The following is a 27,775-nucleotide window of genomic DNA, read 5'->3' as shown; positions in this document are numbered from 1 at the left end:
CCTAAAAGTAACTACGTTTTGTTCCCAGTGACAGACCATGCCGCTAGTTCTCTATTACTTGGCGCCCAGCCCACCCGCCCGCACAGTCAACCTGATCGTACATGCACTCGACTTGCCGGTCGAGTATAAAACTGTTGATTTGTTTAAAAAAGAACATTTAGCACCAGAATTTCTCAAGGTAAGTTAACTAGTGGGGGCTCTTCTATAATACAATGTCATAAATTTAAGGTCATAAATCAAAATATTCTTCTGTATGCTAAGGTTATACGTAATGGTACGACCCAATGGACCTTTATAAAAGTGTTGTTTTCTGTCCTTCAACACTCAAGATAGCTCTTGATGTAGAAGTCCTAGCGATTTGACGTATAGGTCTTCTTGGTTCAAGGAGCAGGGAGGTTCGCCCCCGACCCCGCAGCCCAAAAGTGTGCAGTCATGTAAAGGGAAAATATCGCTCGTACGTCACGGGAGACCGAATGATTCAATGAAAAAACGTAAATATGTAATCAATGACAATAAGCATTTTTCGACATTCTTCCCGAATTAATCGTTCTTTCTTTTAATTTTACAAACGCCATCGTTGATCGTTTCAGTAATAAATCGTAGAGTAGGCCTACCTATATCGACTGTAAAATGTAAAAATGTGTAACATATTATTACAAAGCAAGTAAATGATAATAGTACTGCCTTTGGCTAAATATTTATGGCAACGCCTTTGCTACGTATTGGAACATAATTTATTAGACTCATTCGTCTACTCGTGCTCCGCGGTTTCGCATTGTACTATAAACATATATCCACACTCGCTCGTTTATAACATCAAATATTTCATTCTCATGTCATTTGTTGTTGTTTTCCATATCGTATATTCATTATTTCTAGTTATTTTCTTCCGTGTAATGCCAACTAAGATGTTTTTTTACGAATACATTATAATATTATATTTGACATTATCATAGACATTTTGCAGGATTATGACAACTTGATTCATTTTTAAACATTTTGTCTAAAATATTTCTGGAGTACAAGAAGAGCAGGCGACTACTGAAGCACTTCTTAAAAATGTCCCAAACCTCTTTTTTTTGCTTCTTCTAGTTCTTTGGCTGTCACCAGTGAACCTAACATTTCTCGGTGAATATGAGTAAACCTGATTCAGATTCTATTGACAAAAATATTAATGAGAATAAGCTAAAAAATTGATATTAATTTCTTTTTTAAACTGTTTACATAATCAATTCAGATCCATCCTCTTGACCAGAGTTCACAACTAAAATGAAAGAGACGAGCTAATTTTAAATTGTTTTTTTAAAGCTAAGGCAATGCAAATTTCTATGGGAGTTTAAAATTTAAAGTATAGTCGAATAAAATTGCTTATTCGTTTGTAATTTACTACGTAATGTTTAGCTATTTTTGTAAATGTAAACACAAAATAAAAAAATAAATGTTATGTTTCTAAAATTCGATTTCGTAAGAATATCTAGACATACTTTTGTGGTGGGGTGTATAGGTTAAAATCTCACTATGGGCGCTTATTAACCTTGGAACGGCCCTACCCAGGAAGGATCATATTGATTTTGGGGTCAAAAGGCAAATTGCTGACCAATGTCATTTTTCAATGAAACACTTACTTGTTAATAAGGTAAATTAGGAAACATGTATTCTTAATCTTAAGCTTGATTAGAATATAATATTTCAATAAAAATGTATACAGTATTATTAAACTGTCGAAAATTATATATCAAGCGACTTTTTTCACTACCACTCTACTTATCTGTCATTGTCAGCCATATCAATATTGATCTCCTGTGCCACTATCTAAATAGCCTAATTTTGTTAACAAAGCACATATGCCATTTGATTGATAGAGCGCTACATAAAAGATCATCAATCTGTAATAGGCCCCGAAAAAGCTGATGCCCCGACCAACTTGAGCTCAGCATCCAACATAACGGTCGCTCAACCTTCTTGTAGTATTTCTAGGCGTGAATTCTTTGGACTGTCTCAAAGTGGGATCACACTGAACATGAGTTCATAGGTTGACTCAAGGTGGAGACTGCATTCGGGTCTGAGGATGGGTAGATTGCTCCTGCACTCGCCTTCCCCCAGGGTGGTATCTGGTATTCTCCCCTGAGATAGATCGGTTTTTTCTCAGGTTGTAGGTCTAGTTACGGTACATGATTACCTGAGGAAGCATCTTCCTAGAATCGGCATTTTCTGAGAGAATCTACTCTGTAGATTGTGTTACGGACAGGAAGAAACTGCTGAACATCTGTTCTTTGATTGTCCTGCAATAGCAAGGGAGTGCTATGCCTTCTTTGGTAGTCTGGAAGATGCTGGTGAATTTTCCTTGGAGGACCTGATCGTTCTGTATATTTCGTATCAGCAATATGCTACCTGTTTATATTCTCGCGTAGATCATGATAAATTTTCAAGAGATTTAGGACCGTTTTAAACGCGTAGAGTTCGACAATAAAATTTGACTTGCGTCGATAAAATTCCCTTACAGTATAAATTGAATTGTTACATTTCGTACATACAATACGGTATGCTCGGTAAGGAAATCATAGGCTATAAATGTATATTGAAAAAAATAATTTCTCCAGAGTTCTACCTAGACTCATCCAGATTATGTATTGACTGTTCTTGCTGTAGTTATTTATAAATTCATCATTTTTACTTAACAAATTCCCATGTCTGAGATATTTTATTTAAATTATATCGGAAATCATGACTCATTTGCATATCTGTGTGTTAATATCACGTTAGCTTATAAAATTAATGACGTTTTTACTTTTATATAATCTAATAATTATTTTTTCTCACAGTTGAATCCTCTCCACACGGTTCCTGTGATTGATGACGATGGCTTCATTTTGTGGGAGAGGTAAGGACAACTAAATAATGTATTTATTTTTAAAATATATTTAAACTTCTTAATTAATAAATGAAATAATAAATAAATATATATATATATATATATATATATATATATATATATTTATATTTATATATATATATATATAATGTCATACTACATGCCTGACTACAGTCACACTTAGTGGACTTGTAAAAGGAGCGAAACATACGAAATATCATGAATTTAGTGAAACAACAACAAATTTAATATAGATTTAGTTTAATAAGAACTGTCATAACTGATATTGTTTATTCATAATTTCCAGTCGAGCCATTATAACATATCTGGTGTCCAAGTACGGGAAGGATGATTCACTCTACCCGAAGGATCTGCAGAAGAGAGCAATCGTTGATCAGAGACTGCATTTCAGTAACGATGTCTTCTACGTCATAAGGCAGCTAACGGTAAGCAAACGATTACAACTTCTTCGTTTAAATTTTGTTATTGGCAATAGAAGGTTTTACAGGATAACAGGATTTCGGACATTTGCCATCGTTATATGTTTTTAAAAACAACGTTTCGGTGATTGGAATCCATCCTCTTCTTCATGTGGGGGAGGTATTGCAATAGCTGCTTGGAGTCTAGTCCAGGCGTTGTCTTGGGCTATGTTTGATCACTTTTCTTTCCCTTCTTTTCTTTTTTCTATTCTTTATTTTTTACGTACAATTACCTCCTCCACCTGAAGAAGAGGATAGATTCCAATCCTTGAAACGTTGTGTTATACCTTTTTAACATATAACGGTTACAAATTCTTGAGTAAAAAAATAAGCACTCGCCATCAGTCGAATAATATTTTTTATATGAAATCTATCGTTCCTATAAAAAGTTCCTTAGGATTAATTTATAAAATTAATCACCTCACTTTAAATATATAAAAAAAATAAAAAAAAACCTGTATATATGTTTATTAAACTTATGACACGAAACAATCTACATGTTTCAACAAACTATTAGTTATTTGAAACTTACTTTTGTTAATATACAAGTACTTATTCAATGTGTTGTGTTTTCTGAGCGTTAGCGAAGCCTATCACTTGAGGGGCTGGCAAAATTAATTTCTGTTAGTTTGACTGTATATATGGCACTGGTCTTTTATATCTCGGGATTATATTTTCTATATAGGCAATATTGAGTTTGCACATGGGATTTAGCTGAGTTTTAAAATTGCAATATTAGTTCCATAATTAACCATGATTGCAACGTAAAAATCGAATCGTATAATAATACATTTCTGAACAAACTGAATACAACCGTGTAACATTTATACGTGTAACATAGAAACACATGTAACTTAATTATTTGAGAGATATCTCAAAAAATATTTCATCTATAGACTTTTTTATATATGAAACTTTATTTATACACAGAAAAGAAGAAGTTATATGATGGTGCATGTTAATCTATGGGATTTGCTTTAGTATATTTCAATAGGCTGACACAATATCTTTTTCGTCAGCGGGGTGTTGTTAAAGTCTATTCTCTGTTTAATTATAAATCCCTCTCTGTTGAAAGACATCTTAACTATGAAATAATTTATAGGCTTGAAACTTTGCATGCAGCCTCAACAAAGCCTGTTGCACGATTCGTGGCTTGGTGTAATTCTAACTAGTTTTAGATTTTAATAGTGCCATATTTTCAAATGGCTCACATACTAATTTTTGATTATAGGGAGGGATAGCCCTCAGGAACGAAGCGCCGACGCCTGAGCTGATAGAAAAAGTGAAAGTTGTCCAAGAAAACATTGAGAAGCTTCTCACTGGAAACAAATTCATGGCAGGTGACACTCTGACTGTTGCCGACTACAGCTTCATCACGCTTGTCGACCTAGTCGAGGTGAGGGTAATTTTTTTAATCTCATTTAAGCCTCAGCGTCAGCTATGCCGGCTTCGAAGTGCACTGGTTTGTCCGATTGGACCTCCCCGTGTTTTGAACCCGTGATCTCTCGGTTAGAGAGCCGAGACTATAACCATTAGTCTACGGAGGAGGACTTTGAGAGATTCAAAACAATGCTACATACTTTTTTGATAACATCACGTAATGAATAAGAATATATTCAGCATAGAAATAGTCTACTTAATTTTTTATTCAAATAAAACTATAAAACATATCCTGAAACAAAGGACATTTCAATTTTTGACATATGTAAATATAGTTACGTATTAAATGAAAAAAAAATTATAATTATAATGAATTGTTACATTCTTTATAAATTTAAAAATCAAATTTCCTAATACCTTTATTTGCATGTAAAGCGCAAATAAACATGACCATTTTGGAATATCCAATGTTTAGCCCATGGAGCCAATGTTTAGTACTACTTTGTATACAATTTTTGTGGTACAAATTTACTCTTCTGGGATATTGATTTTGATCTATTACGAATTTCAAACTAGGAATTTGCCAGTTTAAGCGGCCATCTCATCTCTTCATCGCATATCGATATACATACATAAGTTATACTTTTGTTCTAACATATTGATCAAAATTTGTGGTTAGTGATTTAACATTTCTATACACCAATTCAGTTGCGCAGATGAAAGTGGCAAGAACAGTTTTTGCTTAAAATATGAATTAGTCCAGATTAGAGGCAGTTTTAATTTTAAGCCGTATTCTGCCTGTCTTCATGGGCCACTGGCCTGTGCGAGGTTCTTATCAAACAGAATAAGGGGAAGAGTCGATGCATTACAAGATTGTCGGTACCGACAAAAAGTGCTGTGGTCACAGATAGAATTTTAAACCGATCGAATGTCCGATGTCTTAAACCGCTCGGCGATCGGCATTCCATTTGGTTGACCGCAGCGCCACTTGTTCTGTGGTCCAAAACTCTCACATTAAACTTTTTAAAACACATTTATCAAATAACTTTTTAGAACCGTATGATGCGGTATCTGGTTGTGAGGTATTCTCTGGGCCATCGATCTCTAACCGCATGATGCAGTATATAGTTGTGAGGTATTCCCTGGGCCATCGATCTTTAACCGCACGATGCATTATCTGGTTGTGAAGTATTCCCTGGGCCATCGATCTTTAACCGCACGATGCATTATCTGGTTGTGAGGTATTCCCTGGGCCATCGATCTTTAACCGCACGATGCTTTATCTGATTGTGAGGTATTCCCTGGGCCATCGATCTTTAACCTCACGATAAATTTTATCCGGTTGTGAAATATTCCCTGGGCCATCGATATTTAACCGCATGGTGAATTATCTGGTTGTGAGGTATTCTCTGGGCCATCGATCTCTAACCGCGTGATGCAGTATACAGTTGTGAGGTATTCCCTGGGCCATCGATCTTTAACCGCACGATGCATTATCTGGTTGTGAGGTATTCCCTGGGCCACCGATCTTTAACCGCACGATGCATTATCTGGTTGTGAAGTATTCCCTGAGCCATCGATCTTTAACCTCACGATGAATTTTATCCGGTTGTGAAATATTCCCTGGGCCATCGATCTGTAACCGCACGATGCATTATCTGGTTGTGAAGTATTCCCTGGGCCATCGATCTTTAACCGCACGATGCATTATCTGGTTGTGAAATATTCCCTGGGCCATCGATTTGTAACCGCATGATGAATTATCTGGTTGTGAGGTATTATCTGGGCCATCGACCTATAACCGCATGATGCGGTATCTGTTTGTGAAGTATTCCCTGAGCCATCGATCTTTAACCTCACGATGAATTTTATCCGGTTGTGAAATATTCCCTGAGCCATCGATCTGTAACCGCACGATGCATTATCTGGTTGTGAAGTATTCCCTGGGCCATCGATCTTTCACCTCACGATGAATTTTATCCGGTTGTGAAATATTCCCTGGGCCATCGATATTTAACCGCATGATGAATTATCTGGTTGTGAGGTATTCTCTGGGCCATCGATCTCTAACCGCGTGATGCAGTATACAGTTGTGAGGTATTCCCTGGGCCACCGATCTTTAACCGCACGATGCATTATCTGGTTGTGAAGTATTCCCTGAGCCATCGATCTTTAACCTCACGATGAATTTTATCCGGTTGTGAAATATTCCCTGGGCCATCGATCTTTAACCGCACGATGCGTTATCTGGTTGTGAAATATTCCCTGGGCCATCGATTTGTAACCGCATGATGAATTATCTGGTTGTGAGGTATTCTCTGGGCCATCGACCTATAACCGCATGATGCGGTATCTGTTTGTGAGGTATTCTCTGGGCCATCGATCTCTAACCGCATGATGCAGTATATAGCTGTGAGGTATTCCCTGGGCCATCGATCTTTAACCGCACGATGCTTTATCTGATTGTGAGGTATTCCCTGGGCCATCGATCTTTAACCTCACGATGAATTTTATCCGGTTGTGAAATATTCCCTGGGCCATCGATATTTAACCGCATGATGAATTATCTGGTTGTGAGGTATTCTCTGGGCCATCGATCTCTAACCGCGTGATGCAGTATACAGTTGTGAGGTATTCCCTGGGCCATCGATCTTTAACCGCACGATGCATTATCTGGTTGTGAGGTATTCCCTGGGCCACCGATCTTCAACCGCACGATGCATTATCTGGTTGTGAAGTATTCCCTGAGCCATCGATCTTTAACCTCACGATTAATTTTATCCGGTTGTGAAATATTCCCTGAGCCATCGATCTGTAACCGCACGATGCATTATCTGGTTGTGAAGTATTCCCTGGGCCATCGATCTTTAACCGCACGATGCATTATCTGGTTGTGAAATATTCCCTGGGCCATCGATTTGTAACCGCATGATGAATTATCTGGTTGTGAGGTATTCTCTGGGCCATCGATCTCTAACCGCGTGATGCAGTATACAGTTGTGAGGTATTCCCTGGGCCATCGATCTTTAACCGCACGATGCATTATCTGGTTGTGAGGTATTCCCCGGGCCACCGATCTTTAACCGCACGATGCATTATCTGGTTGTGAAGTATTCCCTGAGCCATCGATCTTTAACCTCACGATGAATTTTATCCGGTTGTGAAATATTCCCTGGGCCATCGATCTGTAACCGCACGATGCATTATCTGGTTGTGAAGTATTCCCTGGGCCATCGATCTTTAACCGCACGATGCATTATCTGGTTGTGAAATATTCCCTGGGCCATCGATTTGTAACCGCATGATGAATTATCTGGTTGTGAGGTATTCTCTGGGCCATCGACCTATAACCGCATGATGCGGTATCTGTTTGTGAGGTATTCTCTGGGCCATCGATCTCTAACCGCATGATGCAGTATATAGCTGTGAGGTATTCCCTGGGCCATCGATCTTTAACCGCACGATGCTTTATATGATTGTGAGGTATTCCAATGGGCCATCGATCTTTAACCTCACGATGAATTTTATCCGGTTGTGAAATATTCCCTGGGCCATCGATATTTAACAGCATGATGAATTATCTGGTTGTGAGGTATTCTCTGGGCCATCGATCTCTAACCGCGTGATGCAGTATACAGTTGTGAGGTATTCCCTGGGCCATCGATCTTTAACCGCACGATGCATTATCTGGTTGTGAGGTATTCCCTGGGCCACCGATCTTTAACCGCACGATGCATTATCTGGTTGTGAAGTATTCCCTGAGCCATCGATCTTTAACCTCACGATGAATTTTATCCGGTTGTGAAATATTCCCTGGGCCATCGATCTGTAACCGCACGATGCATTATCTGGTTGTGAAGTATTATCTGGGCCATCGACCTATAACCGCACGATGCATTATCTGGTTGTGAAATATTCCCTGGGCCATCTATTTGTAACCGCATGATGAATTATCTGGTTGTGAGGTATTCTCTGGGCCATCGACCTATAACCGCATGATGCGGTATCTGTTTGTGAAGTATTCCCTGGGCCATCGATCTTTAACCGCACGATGCATTATCTGGTTGTGAGGTATTCCCTGGGCCATCGATCTTTAACCGCACGATGCTTTATCTGATTGTGAGGTATTCCCTGGGCCATCGATCTTTAACCTCACGATGAATTTTATCCGGTTGTGAAATATTCCCTGGGCCATCGATATTTAACTGCATGATGAATTATCTGGTTGTGAGGTATTCTCTGGGCCATCGATCTCTAACCGCGTGATGCAGTATACAGTTGTGAGGTATTCCCTGGGCCATCGATCTTTAACCGCACGATGCATTATCTGGTTGTGAAGTATTCCCTGAGCCATCGATCTTTAACCTCACGATGAATTTTATCCTGTTGTGAAATATTCCCTGGGCCATCGATCTGTAACCGCACGATGCATTATCTGGTTGTGAAGTATTCCCTGGGCCATCGATCTTTAACCGCACGATGCATTATCTGGTTGTGAAATATTCCCTGGGCCATCGATTTGTAACCGCATGATGAATTATCTGGTTGTGAGGTATTCTCTGGGCCATCGACCTATAACCGCATGATGCGGTATCTGGTTGTGAGGTATTCCCTGGGCCATCGATCTTTAACCGCACGATGCATTATCTGGTTGTGAGGTATTCCCTGGGCCATCGATCTTTAACCGCACGATGCATTATCTGGTTGTGAGGTATTCCCTGGGCCATAGATGCCATAGACCTCTCCTGGGTACAGCGGTTTAATATGTACTGTTTTTTATTTGTAACCCGTGTATTTTAGGGTGTGTATTAGCCATAAATACCTGTACTATGGTAAAGATTTGAATTTGAATTTGCATTAAGTGAACTACATGTATAGCGTAAATGAGGTCCGAAACGCGTTATATGTTTTATGTATTTACCATTGAATTGAACACGGGTAACGTTAAAAAAATCCTTTACGCACATGTTAGTCTTCAGAGCATTCTTGTACACTTTTAAACCATATTTTTCCATTTTTGTGTAATTAGAAAAAAGTAAAGATACTATTAGTTTATATTTTTACACACCAATACAGTTTTAATACGTATCTCGTACCTAAAGATTTATGTGTAGAGTACTTGCAAACCGAGTGATTTTAAACCATATCATTAGAATTGATCTATTTTTATTCTATTCTCCATCGCTTGTACAGATACTGGTACTTATATAGTAGACCTTAATTTATCCTTTTGGTGCATTATGTTTTGAGTTAGTTGCTAAATTTCTCTTATGTACCATATTAATTTTATACGAATGATATGTTACAGGTTTACTGTCCTCCAGATGGCAAGTTTCCTTTGACAAAGCAATGGGTCAGTCGGTGCCAGTCGTCCATGAAGGACTTTGAAAAAGCAAACAAAGAAGGTTCTGAAATAATAGTGAATGTAGTACAGAATTTCATTAGTAAAACATGAGCTTGCTGCAACTGCAGCAAGATCTAAGCTACATACTTCAACCGAAATGCACATACTTTCACCAATTTATACGCTATTCAATTAATAGATATTAAATACATATATGCATGTTTGTTATGTATGTATGAATTTAGTTTATAAAATAAATAAAGTTTGCATAAAGTGTAGGCTAAAGTAGTTATTTTTGCAACCCTCTTGTGTAGCCGTAAATTTTTGTTTTCTACAATCTTTTATTGTATTTAATGTTGTATTCTTCTAATTCGCTATTGTTGTATGGATTGACTGAACAAAACTACACAAATACAATAATTCCATCGGACTATTTTAGGAGGCTGTTAATTATGAGAATATTTAAAGAAATCAAAACAGTCTAAGACCAAAGATTCACACAGTTCGAGGACTAAAAAAGCTCAGGCGTTTTCACCGTGCAGTAGCGTACTTTTTTAGTCTTCCCGAAGGGCAGAACCCTCAATAACTTCATTTTGCAGAGGCAAAGGACTTTCAGTGTTCATATTTTTCCAAAGACGTCAGGAGTAGAGACTTGGAAACCATTCACTTCGGTTAGTTTCGGATATCTGGGCCTTCAACAGATCACTGCTTCTAACGCCAAACGACCACAGGCCTCCAAGGCCAAACGACCACAGGATCTGAACCTTTCAGAGACTGAAGGCTATCGCATCTCAATGTGTAAAAGAGGCTGGAGCCTTCTAACTCTGAAGGGCTTTCAATGACAAAACCATTTCTACGAGTGGGAATGGTCCAGGATTTGTATTGTTTCGAACAACAAAATGTTCTAGGGACCAGCGAAGACAAAATTTGATAATAAATTTTGTCAATGTTATTATTCAAGGGAAAGCGTTACATTTATTGTGGTAAATAATATAATCTTGCACTGGGAAGCAATTACCTCCTAGGCCAGGCAGCAATAAATGCCCCGAAAAGGAATTGTGGTGATTTTGATTTTTTGTTTCTAAAATATTTTTACGTTAAGTTCATAGCCTTTTAATACAGTTTTATAGAATACAGAAAAAATTAGAAATAATCTTCATCAGTACACGTAAAATTACAGCTATATAAAGTAGAAAATGTCAAATATATAATAAAACCCAAATAAAAAATGGAAAGAAAATATAAATTTGAAGCTTTTCTAGTATGTACATGAATACAGCCTCATGAAGTGGCCTTATTTGTTTTTAATTAAAAATAATGTAACATGTTTTTTATTATTTAAAATTTGTAGACCCATATTTATTTGGACATGGTTGCAAAATGTTCTAAATTTCCTACTTTAAATTCCTATAATTTAAGGCAGAGTATTAAAAGTGTAAATATCTTAATATTTTTCTCCATTCAGGAAAGTTATTTTAAGGGATACAGCAACATAAAAAATGATCCAAACTGAAAAAAGACCACCTTAAAACCAGTTTGAAAGAGGAGGAAGTGCACTAGTATCTTCTCTCTCACTCGTTTATATACTCTCTATCTCTCTCTCTCTCTCCTCTCTCTTTATCTCTCGGTCAAGGTCGGCTATCAGACATACCAGCCACGACTGGATAATCATCCTATCAGTCCCAGTTGGCGCCCATCTCTTCAGCTCACAACACACCTACAGCAGCAACCTCTCTTCCATAAAGGTATTTTTATTTTCTCTCTATAACTAAAACTTAAAAGGTCATCCAAATATTATCATCTTACAGCCAATATTTAATTTCATAGCTGAATTCCATAACATTCCTCGAAAATCTCATTTCCATGTTCATTATCTACAACACTATTCTCAGTTTTTATTAATTGTCTACACAAATCTACGGTACATGTACGGCACTCAATCTGAAGAAACTATGATCTTATAATATTGAAAACAATATGTAAATACTTAGAGATGTCTGAAAACGTGAACAAAATCTCCGGAGAATGTATTTCTGCTATTACACAACATGGATTGGTTCTCATTTTGAAATAACAAATATATTGATTTCACAAAATGAATTACACATTTGCCACGTAACCTGTTTCAATCTTAAAATTTGTAGTAAATCGAGGTTAAAATATTTTACTTAAAGGTACAGTTCTGTGCTATTTAGGGAAACTGGGATTGGAGGTTATATGATTTCATTTATGAACAAAATTTAATTATGAATTGTACATAGTCATCACAAAACGCTGTACAAATAAGATTTATTCTTCACACAACATAACCATTTTGGTATATTTTTATTTATACAGTTTGGTTATTTTATATTATAATCAGTCTAAAACATAATTAACCGGTTTCTTTTCGCAGTTTTAAAAGAGTTTCTGATAACTCTGACTCCACCATGGCGGCAAAGAACTGATAATTATAAGGTTAGGTCAATAACCTCTGTCAAGGTCAAACTATGCAGTTTTTATCACAGGCTTTCTTATCACCTGTGACCTGGCTTGATACACATGTAGACTGTGTAATAGGTTAAAGTATAAACGAGTAGTACTCGTACTTCCGGCAGAAATACAGTTTTGTACTCTGTATGGGTACAGATTAAAGTCTCGCCGTACATTAAATGCATGTTAAATCTTCAAAAAGGGGAATGGTGGAACATGTAACATACTATTTAACTGCTAGCAGTTACCAGCAGCTTAATTTATAGGATTAATTTCTGACACAAATGTTGAGTTTGCCTGTTTGCAAATTATTTTGAAATAATTTTACACTTTTGAAAATGTTTCAAGTGTATATTTATGATCATAGTAATTTATTCTGTTTATTATTTTAATGCGACAATTGCCTTGTTGTTTTTTTCGATCAAAAACCATGAATTATCATAAATTAATTGAACATGTGGTTGTGCTATCAGAAAACAATGCTTACTCTGAACAGATTATTATATTTCACATACTATTTTAATTTATGATACTTTTTGCTGTAATGCAACTTTAAAGACCATGATGGAATTTTTCGCAACTTTAGAGGACAGTGGGGTGTATCCTGGAAGGATTTTCAAAATTGGAATAGGCCTATATATTAACTATTGTCCCGAAGAACGTCCATATAAAATTTCAGTTCAGTCGATGCAGTAAATTTCACGTTAATAAAAACACACAGACAGACACCATTAGTTTTCTTATATACTAGTATAGATATATATCCTACTGGATAATGAGGCTTAATGAGCACAATTTGAATGCGAAAAAACAAACACTAACCCAAAGAGAGATAACATTAGATTTTAAAATAATAGTATAGAAATATAACAACCAATATTAGTACCTGCTCTGCAAGTACTTTTCGTGAATCAATCATTACTAAAATTAAATTATGCTATTGCAATTAACTAAAAAAATGAAAATAAACGTTGGAAAGACTCTATTACAATTGGGTTTAAAAATATACACGTTCTCTTGTCTCTGGCTCAAAATAGAAGTGAGATGGTATTTCAGTAATCAGTACTTTGTAACGGTTACTTTTTTCCATTATCTGTAACGGTTACTGAGATCCACAAATACTGATGACAGATACTTGGTATCTAGTACTCCATATGGTAACAAGATACAGATATTTTATCGTACTGATTATATACGATGACTATTATGATATTTCTAACCCTGAAGTACTCTTATCCTCACTGATACCGAATACTGAAATACTGATTTGAGGCTGCCAAATACAAAAAAATAAATACCGCAATTATAAAACCCCAACTGCAAAATATTACTACTTCACAATCTAAATCACTTATCTATCCCGTTGTAAGTGTGATATTCTTGAATTAGTTATTGAGTAATATATATATTCAAAGAAAACTAAACATTTTATATGATACAATGAGTTAAAAGTGTTTAATTTACATAATTAGATTAAAAAAAACTATGATTAGATTTTTAATTATTTTAATTCAAATGAGAGTTTATTTAATTTTTTAGTAATACAAAACGTTAGTTTTAATGTACCAACAATTCACCAAAGAAATTTAAATTACTTATAATATATAATTTTATGTTCATAACCAAAATACCCAGTGTAACAGTCCATTTGATTCTATTCAAAGAAGCAGAAGTTAAATTGATCGTACAATTCATTAATTACATCTCAAAAAGTATAAAATTTTTAATAATAATAAATTATGGTTATACATTATTTTACATAATTTCGTTGTACTTTTGAATACTAAGCGTTACAAGTACGGAAATACAGATTTAGAGTATCTATTATTTAAAACCTTACCAGTACAGAAATACAGAATTAGAGAATCCAGTATTTAAAACGTTACCAGTACGGAAATACAGATTTATAGAATTCAGAATTTAAAGCGTTACAAGTACGGGAGTACTGATTTCGACTATCCGGTATTTAAAACTTTACCAGTGCGGAAATACAGAATTAGACTATCCGGTATTTAAAATTTTACCAGTACGGAAATTCAGAATTAGAGTATCCAGTATTTAAAACGTTACCAGTGCGGAAATACTGATTTCAAGTATCCAGTATTTAAAGCGTTACAAATACGGGAGTATTGATTTCGACTATCCGGTATTTAAAACGTTACCAGCGCGGAAATACTGATTTCAAGTATCCAGTATTTAAAGCGTTACAAGTACGGGAGTACTGATTTCGAGTATCCAGTATTTAAAACTTTACCACTACGGAAATACAGAATTAGAGTATCCAGTATTTAAAACGTTACAAGTGCGGAAATACTGATTTCAAGTATCCAGTATTTAAAGCGTTACAAATACGGGAGTACTGATTTCGACTATCCGGTATTTAACACGTTACCAGCGCGGAAATACTGATTTCAAGTATCCAGTATTTAAAGCGTTACAAGTACGGGAGTACTGATTTCGAGTATCCGGTATTTAAAACTTTACCACTACGGAAATACAGAATTAGAGTATCCAGTATTTAAAACGTTACCAGTGCGGAAATACTCATTTCAAGTATCCAGTATTTAAAGCGTTACAAGAACGGGAGTACTGATTTCGACTATCCGGTATTTAAAACTTTACCACTACGGAAATACAGAATTAGAGTATCCAGTATTTAAAACGTTACCAGTGCGGAAATACTCATTTCAAGTATCCAGTATTTAAAGCGTTACAAGAACGGGAGTACTGATTTCGACTATCCGGTATTTAAAACTTTATTAGTACGGAAATACTGAATTAGAGTATTCAGTATTTAAAACGTTACCAGTACGGAAATACTGATTTCAAGTATCCAGTATTTAAAGCGTTACAAGTACGGGAGTACTGATTTCGACTATCCGGTATTTAAAACGTTACCAGCGCGGAAATACTGATTTCAAGTATCCAGTATTTAAAGCGTTACAAGTACGGGAGTACTGATTTCGAGTATCCGGTATTTAAAACTTTACCACTACGGAAATACAGAATTAGAGTATCCAGTATTTAAAACGTTACCAGTGCGGAAATACTGATTTCAAGTATCCAGTATTTAAAGCGTTACAAGTACGGGAGTACTGATTTCGACTATCCGGTATTTAAAACGTTACCAGCGCGGAAATACTGATTTCAAGTATCCAGTATTTAAAGCGTTACAAGTACGGGAGTACTGATTTCGAGTATCCGGTATTTAAAACTTTACCACTACGGAAATACAGAATTAGAGTATCCAGTATTTAAAACGTTACCAGTGCGGAAATACTCATTTCAAGTATCCAGTATTTAAAGCGTTACAAGAACGGGAGTACTGATTTCGACTATCCGGTATTTAAAACTTTACCACTACGGAAATACAGAATTAGAGTATCCAGTATTTAAAACGTTACCAGTGCGGAAATACTCATTTCAAGTATCCAGTATTTAAGGCGTTACAAGAACGGGAGTACTGATTTCGACTATCCGGTATTTAAAACTTTATTAGTACGGAAATACTGAATTAGAGTATTTAGTATTTAAAACGTTACCAGTACGGAAATACTGATTTCAAGTATCCAGTATTTAAAGCGTCACAAGTACGGGAGTACTGATTTCGACTATCCGGTATTTAAAACGTTACCAGCGCGGAAATAGTGATTTCAAGTATCCAGTATTTAAAGCGTCACAAGTACGGGAGTACTGATTTCGAGTATCCGGTATTTAAAACTTTACCAGTGCGGAAATACAGAATTAGTCTATCCGGTATTTAAAACTTTACCAGTACGGAAATACAGAATTAGAGTATCCAGTATTTAAAACGTTACCAGTGCGGAAATACTCATTTCAAGTATCCAGTATTTAAAGCGTTACAAGAACGGGAGTACTGATTTCGACTTTCCGGTATTTAAAACTTTATTAGTATGTAAATACAGAATTAGAGTATCCAGTATTTAAAACGTTACCAGTGCGGAAGTACTGATTTCAAGTATCCAGTATTTAAAGCGTTTAAAATACGGGAGTACTGATTTCGACTATCCGGTATTTAAAACGTTACCAGCGCGGAAATACTGATTTCAAGTATCCAGTATTTAAAGCGTTACAAGTACGGGAGTACTGATTTCGAGTATCCGGTATTTAAAACTTTACCACTACAGAAATAAAGAATTAGAGTATCCAGTATTTAAAACGTTACCAGTGCGGAAATACACATTTCAAATATCCAGTATTTAAAGCGTTACAAGAACGGGAGTACTGATTTCGACTATCCGGTATTTAAAACTTTATTAGTACGGAAATACTGAATTAGATTATTCAGTATTTAAAACGTTACCAGTACGGAAATACTGATTTCAAGTATCCAGTATTTAAAGCGTTACAAGTACGGGAGTACTGATTTCGACTATCCGGTATTTAAAACTTTAGCAGTGCGGAAATACTGATTTAAAGTATCCAGTATTTAAAGCGTTACAAGTACGGGAGTACTGATTTCGACTATCCGGTATTTAAAACCTTACCACTACGGAAATACAGAATTAGAGTATCCAGTATTTAAAACGTTACCAGTGCGGAAATACTCATTTCAAGTATCCAGTATTTAAAGCGTTACAAGAACGGGAGTACTGATTTCGACTATCCGGTATTTAAAACTTTATTAGTACGGAAATACTGAATTAGAGTATTCAGTATTTAAAACGTTACCAGTACGGAAATACTGATTTCAAGTATCCAGTATTTAAAGCGTTACAAGTACGGGAGTACTGATTTCGACTATCCGGTATTTAACACGTTACCAGCGCGGAAATACTGATTTCAAGTACCCAGTATTTAAAGCGTTACATGTACGGGAGTACTGATTTCGAGTATCCGGTATTTAAAACTTTACTAGTACGGAAATACAGAATGAGAGTATCCAGTATTTAAAACGTTACCAGTGCGGAAATACTAATTTCAAGTATCCAGTATTTAAAGGTTACAAATACGGGAGTACTGATTTCGACTATCCGGTATTTAAAACGTTACCAGCGCGGAAATACTGATTTCAAGTATCCAGTATTTAAAGCGTTACAAGTACGGGAGTACTGATTTCGAGTATCCGATATTTAAAACTTTACCACTACGGAAATACAGAATTAGAGTATCCAGTATTTAAAACGTTACCAGTGCAGAAATACTCATTTCAAGTATCCAGTACTTAAAGCGTTACAAGAACGGGAGTACTGATTTCGACTATCCGGTATTTAAAACTTTACCACTACGGAAATACAGAATTAGAGTATCCAGTATTTAAAACGTTACCAGTGCGGAAATACTCATTTCAAGTATCCAGTATTTAAAGCGTTACAAGAACGGGAGTACTGATTTCGACTATCCGGTATTTAAAACTTTATTAGTACGGAAATACTGAATTAGAGTATTTAGTATTTAAAACGTTACCAGTACGGAAATACTGATTTCAAGTATCCAGTATTTAAAGCGTCACAAGTACGGGAGTACTGATTTCGAGTATCCGGTATTTAAAACGTTACCAGCGCGGAAATAGTGATTTCAAGTATCCAGTATTTAAAGCGTTACAAGAACGGGAGTACTGATTTCGACTTTCCGGTATTTAAAACTTTATTAGTATGTAAATACAGAATTAGAGTATCCAGTATTTAAAACGTTACCAGTGCGGAAGTACTGATTTCAAGTATCCAGTATTTAAAGCGTTTAAAATACGGGAGTACTGATTTCGACTATCCGGTATTTAAAACGTTACCAGCGCGGAAATACTGATTTCAAGTATCCAGTATTTAAAGCGTTACAAGTACGGGAGTACTGATTTCGAGTATCCGGTATTTAAAACTTTACCACTACAGAAATAAAGAATTAGAGTATCCAGTATTTAAAACGTTACCAGTGCGGAAATACTCATTTCAATTATCCAGTATTTAAAGCGTTACAAGAACGGGAGTACTGATTTCGACTATCCGGTATTTAAAACTTTATTAGTACGGAAATACAGAATTAGAGTATCCAGTATTTAAAACGTTACCAGTGCGGAAATACTCATTTCAAGTATCCAGTATTTAAAGCGTTACAAGAACGGGAGTACTGATTTCGACTATCCGGTATTTAAAACTTTATTAGTACGGAAATACTGAATTAGAGTATTTAGTATTTAAAACGTTACCAGTACGGAAATACTGATTTCAAGTATCCAGTATTTAAAGCGTCACAAGTACGGAGTACTGATTTCGAGTATCCGGTATTTAAAACGTTACCAGCGCGGAAATAGTGATTTCAAGTATCCAGTATTTAAAGCGTTACAAGAACGGGAGTACTGATTTCGACTTTCCGGTATTTAAAACTTTATTAGTATGTAAATACAGAATTAGAGTATCCAGTATTTAAAACGTTACCAGTGCGGAAGTACTGATTTCAAGTATCCAGTATTTAAAGCGTTTAAAATACGGGAGTACTGATTTCGACTATCCGGTATTTAAAACGTTACCAGCGCGGAAATACTGATTTCAAGTATCCAGTATTTAAAGCGTTACAAGTACGGGAGTACTGATTTCGAGTATCCGGTATTTAAAACTTTACCACTACAGAAATAAAGAATTAGAGTATCCAGTATTTAAAACGTTACCAGTGCGGAAATACTCATTTCAATTATCCAGTATTTAAAGCGTTACAAGAACGGGAGTACTGATTTCGACTATCCGGTATTTAAAACTTTATTAGTACTGAAATACTGAATTAGATTATTCAGTATTTAAAACGTTACCAGTACGGAAATACTGATTTCAAGTATCCAGTATTTAAAGCGTTACAAGTACGGGAGTACTGATTTCGACTATCCGGTATTTAAAACTTTAGCAGTGCGGAAATACTGATTTAAAGTATCCAGTATTTAAAGCGTTACAAGTACGGGAGTACTGATTTCGACTATCCGGTATTTAAAACTTTACCAGTGCGGAAATAAGGAATTAGACTATCCGGTATTTAAAACTTTACCAGTACGGAAATACTGATTTCAAGTATCCAGTATTTATAGCGATACAAGTACGGGAGTACTGATTTCGACTATCCGGTATTTAAAACTTTACCATTGCGGAAATACAGAAGTACACTATCCGGTATTTAAAACTTTACTAGTACGGAAATACAAAATTAGAGTATCCAGTATTTAAAACGTTACCAGTGAGGAAATACTGATTTCAAGTATCCAGTATTTAAAGCGTTACAAGTACGGGAGTACTGATTTCGACTATCCGGTATTTAAAACTTTACCAGTACGGAAATACTGAATTAGAGTATCTAGTATTTAAAACCTTACCAGTGCGGAAATACGTACTGATTTCAATTATCCAATGTTTGTACTCATTATCGTCGACTAATGAGATCAGAAGTAACAGTTACACGTTCGCACTGATTTACCCCATCTCTGCCTCACAGGGAACGTGCAGCTGTAGCTTCCGTAATCTATCATATGGGGAACCAACTTCAAATTAATCTGTACTCTATTAGTGTTCTACTATAAATCTATCAATTACATAAATTGTACAGATCTTATAAACTATGTTTCATTTCGTTATTTATACATTGTAACTTTGAGCCGGCTTTTAAATTTGTGGTAAAACGTAAATAGAAACGGAAATAAAATTTTTTTAGGTGTAACTAATAGTAATTTTATATGTGGTGTCAAAAGATTGAATAAGATTGGAAATATAATCAAGAAAGTTTGGTGTTAGGTAGGGAACTCTTTGTATTTGATTGAACTTGTCGTTCATTGTTACTTTTTGAGAAACCAAATCCACCTTTTGCTATGTCCGTAGTACTATTACAAAGCCTATGAAAAGAAGTCAATGGCATATTGGATTAAAGTCTTAATTAGTTTCATAAAACTAATAAGACTACGGATGTAGGATTCATAAAAACTGATGATATGCTAGAATTATTAATCTCTAGTCTTCAATTACGTTGAGTACTACAGCCTTTTGTGATTTTTCTAATTTCTTTTTTAGACTAATAAAACATTAAAATATATTCCTGTATTAAAGTTACATCCTTGGTTGAACAAGGAAAATAAATAAAAAATTTTTAATAGTTATTAATGCACTCAACCTGCAACATCTAATTGTGCAGTTTAGTAGTAAATTTTAAAACGTTAAAGTTGTGTGTTTGAAGGAAACCATGCCTCTTACCCTGTACTACGCAGAAGTCAGCCCCCCAGTACGATCTGTGGACCTGGTCATCCACGCTCTCGGATTGTCTGCTGAACACAAGGATATCAACTTGTTCGAAAAAGAAACCAGGACTCCAGAATATCTTAAGGTAAATTAAAAAATATATTAAATTAGCAATTAGATTTACCAGATAAATGTTATAAGCTGTTCTAACAAGTTGAGCTTGTAGGGAATATTCTGCAAAAAGGCAATCTATGGAAAAAATAAGAATAAGAAATATTTTATTCCAAACTTTGTACAATTTTACCATAAATGAAATGGTGGAAATACTAGCCATCTGAACAAGTAGCGATGGCTAGTGCAAAGAAAACTTAACTATGTGTTTTACACTGACAGTCAGTCTACATAACTATCTTCTTGTGTACCTGATCGACACCACAGCACTCACAATCTATACTTGAAAAAATTACTCTAAAAAAAAATATATATACTTTAATAAAAAAATAAACGTAAAATTAAATTAAAGTATTACACCACAGAATTATTTCATCAACCACTTCTAAGTGAAAAAAAGATACTCTATTTTAAATACAAATTAAAGTGTGGAAAATAACCCAATCTAATGATACCTGTTTCTATCTATTCTATATATATATATATATATATATATATATATATATATATATATATATATATATATATATATACATATATATATATATATATATGTATATATATATATACTAACTGTTTTTAATTGCAGCTTACGATAAAAACGTAAATATATAACTTACGTCTTCTTTAGTCAGTAACTATTTTCTAACTTTACCCAAAAACTGTTTGCAGTTTGTATTGTTTATTTTAACGAAATTTGGCAATTGATTGTAAATTTTGGAAATGCTTCAGAATAATTTAGAATTTAATCCCGTATAAAATACGTGCTTATCGCTTTTGTTATTAATTTTTAGAATAGTAACTACTCGTATTTATTCTCAGTATACAATTATTTATTACAAAAAACGAACTTTTCAGGTGAACCCTCTACATACGATTCCGGCTATTGATGATAATGGATTTATCCTCTGGGGAAGGTAAGTAGGAATATTATATACAGTTTTAAGTATATATATAATGGTTCTAATTGATAATTCGATATTATCGATCACTCGAGTGTTGGACGCTTATTATACTAAAACCCATCATTTTAGTGCAAAATGTGAAACCCATTTTGTCTAACTACGCTGGTCTTACAGCCAAGCAATCAACACCTACCTGGTGTCCAAGTACGGCAAGGACGACTCTCTCTATCCGAAGGACCTCCAGAAGAGAGCAATCGTGGATCAGAGACTCCATTACAGCAACGACGTCTTTTACGTCTTGAAGCAATCAACTGTAAGTAAATACTGTTTAAGTAAGTACCAAACATTAATGCATTGTAGTCTTAAAAACATATACTTAAAACTCTTATTTAATTAGAGAACCAAGGATTTCAAATCTACACCACATCGCAAAATTTCGACCACAATTTAACTCTTGAATATTTCAGCGTCTTTGTTTCTTTTCAGGCTACCTCCACTACATTTTTTACTAAATTTTAATTGTATACATCCATAGGTGAGTGAAGATGGTGGGAGCTGTATATTGAAAGACTGGCTTGCAAATCATTGAAAATGTGGCAGCATGAAATAAGGAAGGCATTTTGATTGATGGTTGAAAAGGTTAAGACTTTTGATAAGATGGCCACGAAAAGACTCTGTCTTCTTCCCTTACCTGTGGAGATGAAAACTCATCATTCTAGTTCAGGTTTAAAATAAGAAATTGTGTTAACAATTTATAGACGGGATGTAAACAAAGAAATCACATTTATAGTCAAGAAAACCTTTTAATGCGTTTTGTAATATTTCGGTAGTATACGAGATTATAGTTTTTATTTCAATTTTGAGTCTTCTGCTATTAATATGTTGATTACTTCAAACATTTTCATCGCAACTAGCAAAATATGCACATTACAAGAGTTTCAAATTTTCTTAACATTTCTTAAAACTTAAATGTTTGTAATACATTTTAAAAACGTAAACGTTTACTTCTGTGGCTTTTAATACCCCTGTGAGATTTGGCTAGAGTACGTAATTAATATGCCCTCACAGGCAGCTGTTCACTTCACCAACAAGCTGCCCAATTGGATAAATAATGCCGTAACACCCAATGTTTAAAAAACTCGTTTCAAACGCTTTTTAGCGTCACAAATATTTTATATATATGATGTTACCGAGTTCTTGACATTTGACTGGGAGATCGCCCAATCGGACGATTTACGCCGGCGCTGTAGGTGGACAATTGGCAAGGGATGTTAGATACATGAATATTGTTGAATAGTATGTTTGAATGTGATCCTGATATGGGGAGAATGCGCAAGATGTTAGCTCTGAACTTTTAATACTGACGTTTGCTATACGTGTAAATTATGTCTTTGCAATAAAGATTGATTGATTAATTGATTGAATATGTCTCGAAACCGACTGCTTTTAGCTGAACTAAGATTATCGTACTACTTATTTTTGCAGGTAGCCTTACTCTTTTTTAAGCAACAACCCTCTGCAGAATTACTGAGCAAGATTCGAGAGACCCAAGAGAACGTGGAGAAGCTTCTGACTGGGCAAAAATTCATGGCCGGCGACTCTCTCACTCTGGCCGATTACAGCTACATTACTTACATGGACATCTTAGAGGTAATCTCTTAATGTCTTATCTGTCTTTCTTTCTCTTAATTTCTTTTGTTCTTATGTATTATTGTTATCACTTCTATGTGTCTGTTTTTTAATTAATTTCTAGGTTATCAAAATTAGGTTATCAATACTATGCTGTCGTAACCTGTCTATTTTGTTTTTTTGGAAAACTATATTTTAATTTTGCTATACTCTCTTTTCTCCCTTAAGCATAAACCTGATTTCTTGTCAACAGTATAAATTATATTCGTTCTATTCATGGTTTCCTGTTCGTAATCTTGTGGAAAGATCAAATATACATATTTTTGGAGGATTTCCAAAATGTACAGTTTACAATCATCGTAAGGTTGTCTTGAGGACAAATAGATCAATTACTCTTGTCTAAACATTTAAAAACTTTGAGGTTATGACTTTTTAATACCGGTAAAATTCACTAAAATTAGCCATATTCAAAGCCACGTGATAAAAAATGGACTTGTTTGGGAAAATATAATGAGCAATAACAATCAGGAGCAGTACTTGAGATATAATTTGGCAATTCAATTAATAGAGATATTTCGCGAACAACCGAGAAGGTACGTAATGTTTTGTATTGTAAATGTAGTGTATAGTTATCAAATGTGATCGTATGGATAAACCGAAATGCATAATAAATAAAACATGATTTTTTGGAACAAATGTTCCGCATGTCGTGTATGCCAAAAAAGGCCAGTGTATGTGCTTTTTTAATTCTACCAAAGGAAAAATCTTTATTGCAACAAAAACGAGCTGTTAACTCACACAGTTGAAGTCAAATTACCACAAGGTATTACAAAACAAATAATAGTAAATACTAGTTAAGACTTTACTGGTATATCTGAACTTAAATTTAAAATAGAGTTCAAGTAATAAAATCCATTCTTCACAGAAAATTAAAACTAACAATTAACAAATGATAACACAGATAATGCCAAGTACAACAATTAAAGTTTATAAAACAACTATTAGGAACCAAATGAGAGAGGACACTTAGACACTATACAATATAGATTCTACATATAGTATCATATCCATTCGTTCTTGATGACAAATGTCTAAATAAAGAAATCTATAGCGAGGATATGGACATTAATATGAACTATTAATGCTAATTAATATTAACGAATTAATATGAACATTAATAATTAGCTCAGTAACGGTAGCAGCTGTTCAATTCAAACTCAAAATGACTTAAATTTTAGAATTATTGTTTCGATCTGACCCTCAAATGTGCACTGTTAAACTTGCATAATCCAGAATAATGTTTGATGGCTCTTATTTACAGAATAGTTTATAAGAACACAGTATATGAATACGAAAATCTCAAATGGAACAATATATATATTATTGAAAACATAACTGATTAGAGAAAAGGTTTAATTTAACCCGTAAATACTCAAATACTTTATGATACACATTTATTTTACTAATTTAAACTCATTTAATTAGTCATTGCACTATTTCAACATGTCTTAAACTGATGATCTCTTCAATTAAATTTTACCTGTACGGGTGGCTTCTATATGAGAAGATTATGAAATTTCGTATAAGATAATGATTGCACAATGTACTAAACAAATTTTAATTTCTAATCCATGTAAGTCTGTAGGAACTTCTTGGTCATATTCTGCTGTTGTCCGTTTAGTTAATAAATTGCTAGGACGATTGTTCTTAGTTACAAGGGTACTGTTAATTCCTGAAAATACTTATCCTTTGATCATATTCATCTAAAATTCATGGGTACTGGGGTTTCTAACGTTTACAGTTTGTATGATTATTGGAAGGTATTACTCTGTTTCAGGTTTACTGTCCTGCAGGAAACAGGTTGCCGTTGACGAAGCAGTGGCAAGAACGCTGCAAGTCAACCATGAAAGACTTTGACAAAGTCAACAAAAACGGCGCCAATCAACTTTGTACCGCAATTAAGCAAGTTCTAACTTAATTATCCTCCAAATGTGATGTCAAGCCCACTTGATGACATCTCATTCTGTTACCAAGAGTTTTTCAATAATCCAAGAATAAAAAGAGCTCTAGTTAACATGAAGTAACCTTTTATTTTCAATAATGTCCGTTCTTCAAACTATAAAGCTGTAAATTTTATAAAAATATGTAATTTTCAAAAAAAATAAACGCACTATGTCTCCTTTCATGCGCTATTTATGTTTGTTCCCTAAGTCTATATTTACAATAAAGCACATTGTAAATAAGTTGTACTATTAAACTTTAAAATTACTTCTAAAACTAAATTACACTGAAATTTAAGTAAAAAAATACAAGATTTACTGTTTTACAGCTATGTTCAGAAGATTAGTGCTGAATCAATCAACGAGCAATAAGACTTTTAGCACAGACTGACAAATATGTGTGCTGTCATCATTGTTCCTATAATATTCAAAATTACAAAGACGCGTGAAAAGGCATGTCAGAAGAGCTGATTACCGTCACATCTTAAAGGGATTTGTTTACAACTTCTTATTAACGGTACGTGTGGAGGACAAAGGATTTCTCCACACGTGCTTCCTCTAATCTAAATGTACTCACAATAAGGACTCTCAAAGAAAAGTAAATGTTAGTTATAATACTAAAGTGGATAGTGAAATAAATATTTATACAGTATATAATGCTGCAACTTAATAAGTACGAATATAAAAAAACAAAAAGTTAAATTTATGAGAGAAATATCATTCAAATTGTCATCATTTGGATTCAGTATATATCGAAATCAGGAGGAACGCCTTAATTTCTCAGACTGAGAGGTATTATGTAATATACTGTATTTAATTTAAAAACATAATGCATACCGAAATCAAAATATTCTTTTCATATTAACTTGATAAATATATAAAAAGGTCTACTTAACGCAACGGATTCTTTAAAAATTCAGATAAATCATACTGTGGTGTTAGCATATTATACTTACTATTAGTTTCTATTCTAAATTGTGATAAACAATTATATTATAGAACTATTTTTTTATTAAAATGGTTTGGCATGATGGGTAAATTAAAGCAAATTTATTTATTACATTTCATCTATCGTGATGTAAGTTCAAAGTCTGACCCTGGCCTACTAAGCAAATGTTATCTCCTTTTCTCTATTACCATGTCGGTTCTACTTATCAAGTTTTATTGACCACTAGATACGCTTATCAGATGAATGTAGCAGTAGACAAATGCATCTTTACTGGTGTAATATAAATACAATTTTATAAGTTTTAATTGACTCAATGTACGGGGCAAAGTCAAATTAGCTAACCCATTAAGGGACTAGAGTCTTTAACCACTTAATTAAATAATGCGAAATCAACAAATCCAATAAATTTCCACTATAGGAATTATGATTTAAGTTTAAAGTTATATAAGGGTCTTGACATTACCATTCCGTTTTAAAGACAATAATAATAATAATATTAGCCCAATTGAGCAGAGTACAATAAGCGGACCCGGTTTTTATATCGGTTATTATAATCATCGATACTTTACATATCGAATAACAGAACTATTAATCGATATCAACGTATCTAAATTATTAAATTAAAGTCACGTGTTCCAAATTAATAGATATAGTTTAAAAAATTACGTAAAAGCATAAATAATAAAGGAACAATAACCATTAGTCAAACGATAAAAGTAAGGCGGGTGACAGAAAAAATGTCATTTAAATAATAAAGAAAATGCAACAGCAAAACGAACATCTTAAAACCGAGAAATACTTTGTAAATCATCTTTAAGTGTTATTTTGTTTAATTTTTTAAAGTTAACTACCTTTTTTACTCAAAAGAAGTTACTTATAGAACAAATTGTGTTTGGAATATGAAAATGTCTATACAGTTGGTACAGATGATTTAGTTACTATTCAAATTAATTACTATTGGTTGATTATATCGATGTGTATAATAATTAAATATCATTTGATAATTCCCATATAAAACTAGGTCCGTTTATCGTAGTCTAATGTAACACAATCCTAGCACATTGAAAAGGAAAGAGATCTTAGATGATACAGCAAGGCCAACACATTACGTACTTAAAAGGGTACCTGCAAATGTTAAATTATATTTCTCATATTTTTATTGGTTATTGTTATTCTCTAATTATTTCTAAGTGCATTGATACCAAATACATATTTAAAACTCGTATTCATGTTAAAAACTAATTTTCTGCTTAATTAAAACCTAATTAACTTTGAATACACGAGGTGGAATATTTCCGTTCATGGCAACTTTATATAGTAGTGCGCAGCACAATAGGCCTATATCAAATTCTTACTCCACTAACAAAATAAGTTCGTTGTACTCCTCCGTAGACTAATGGTTATAGTCT

The 27,775-nt window shown here is 34.3% G+C and overlaps 1 protein-coding gene across 1 annotated transcript in view; it reads left to right on the top strand.

The window, feature by feature from the left end:
* LOC124368297 overlaps positions 1 to 25,602 on the top strand; it is a 36,916-nt gene extending 11,314 nt beyond the window's left edge. Inside the window, exons 2-12 of the mRNA XM_046825570.1 lie at positions 29 to 178; positions 2,823 to 2,881; positions 3,180 to 3,318; positions 4,583 to 4,747; positions 10,040 to 10,183; positions 11,619 to 11,820; positions 20,697 to 20,857; positions 21,742 to 21,800; positions 21,963 to 22,101; positions 23,274 to 23,438; positions 25,255 to 25,602. Of these exons, the coding sequence (XP_046681526.1) occupies positions 38 to 178; positions 2,823 to 2,881; positions 3,180 to 3,318; positions 4,583 to 4,747; positions 10,040 to 10,183; positions 11,619 to 11,820; positions 20,697 to 20,857; positions 21,742 to 21,800; positions 21,963 to 22,101; positions 23,274 to 23,438; positions 25,255 to 25,395 (1,515 nt within the window). The 5' untranslated portion in view covers positions 29 to 37 and the 3' untranslated portion in view covers positions 25,396 to 25,602. The remainder of the gene's footprint in view (positions 1 to 28; positions 179 to 2,822; positions 2,882 to 3,179; positions 3,319 to 4,582; positions 4,748 to 10,039; positions 10,184 to 11,618; positions 11,821 to 20,696; positions 20,858 to 21,741; positions 21,801 to 21,962; positions 22,102 to 23,273; positions 23,439 to 25,254) is intronic.
* The last annotated feature ends 2,173 nt before the right edge of the window (positions 25,603 to 27,775 follow it).

Source organism: Homalodisca vitripennis, chromosome 8 (assembly GCF_021130785.1).
Source record: "Homalodisca vitripennis isolate AUS2020 chromosome 8, UT_GWSS_2.1, whole genome shotgun sequence".
Classification (NCBI taxonomy): domain Eukaryota; kingdom Metazoa; phylum Arthropoda; class Insecta; order Hemiptera; family Cicadellidae; genus Homalodisca; species Homalodisca vitripennis.
The sequence above is the reverse complement of the archived record's forward strand: the minus strand, read 5'-3'. Positions and strand labels throughout refer to the sequence as shown.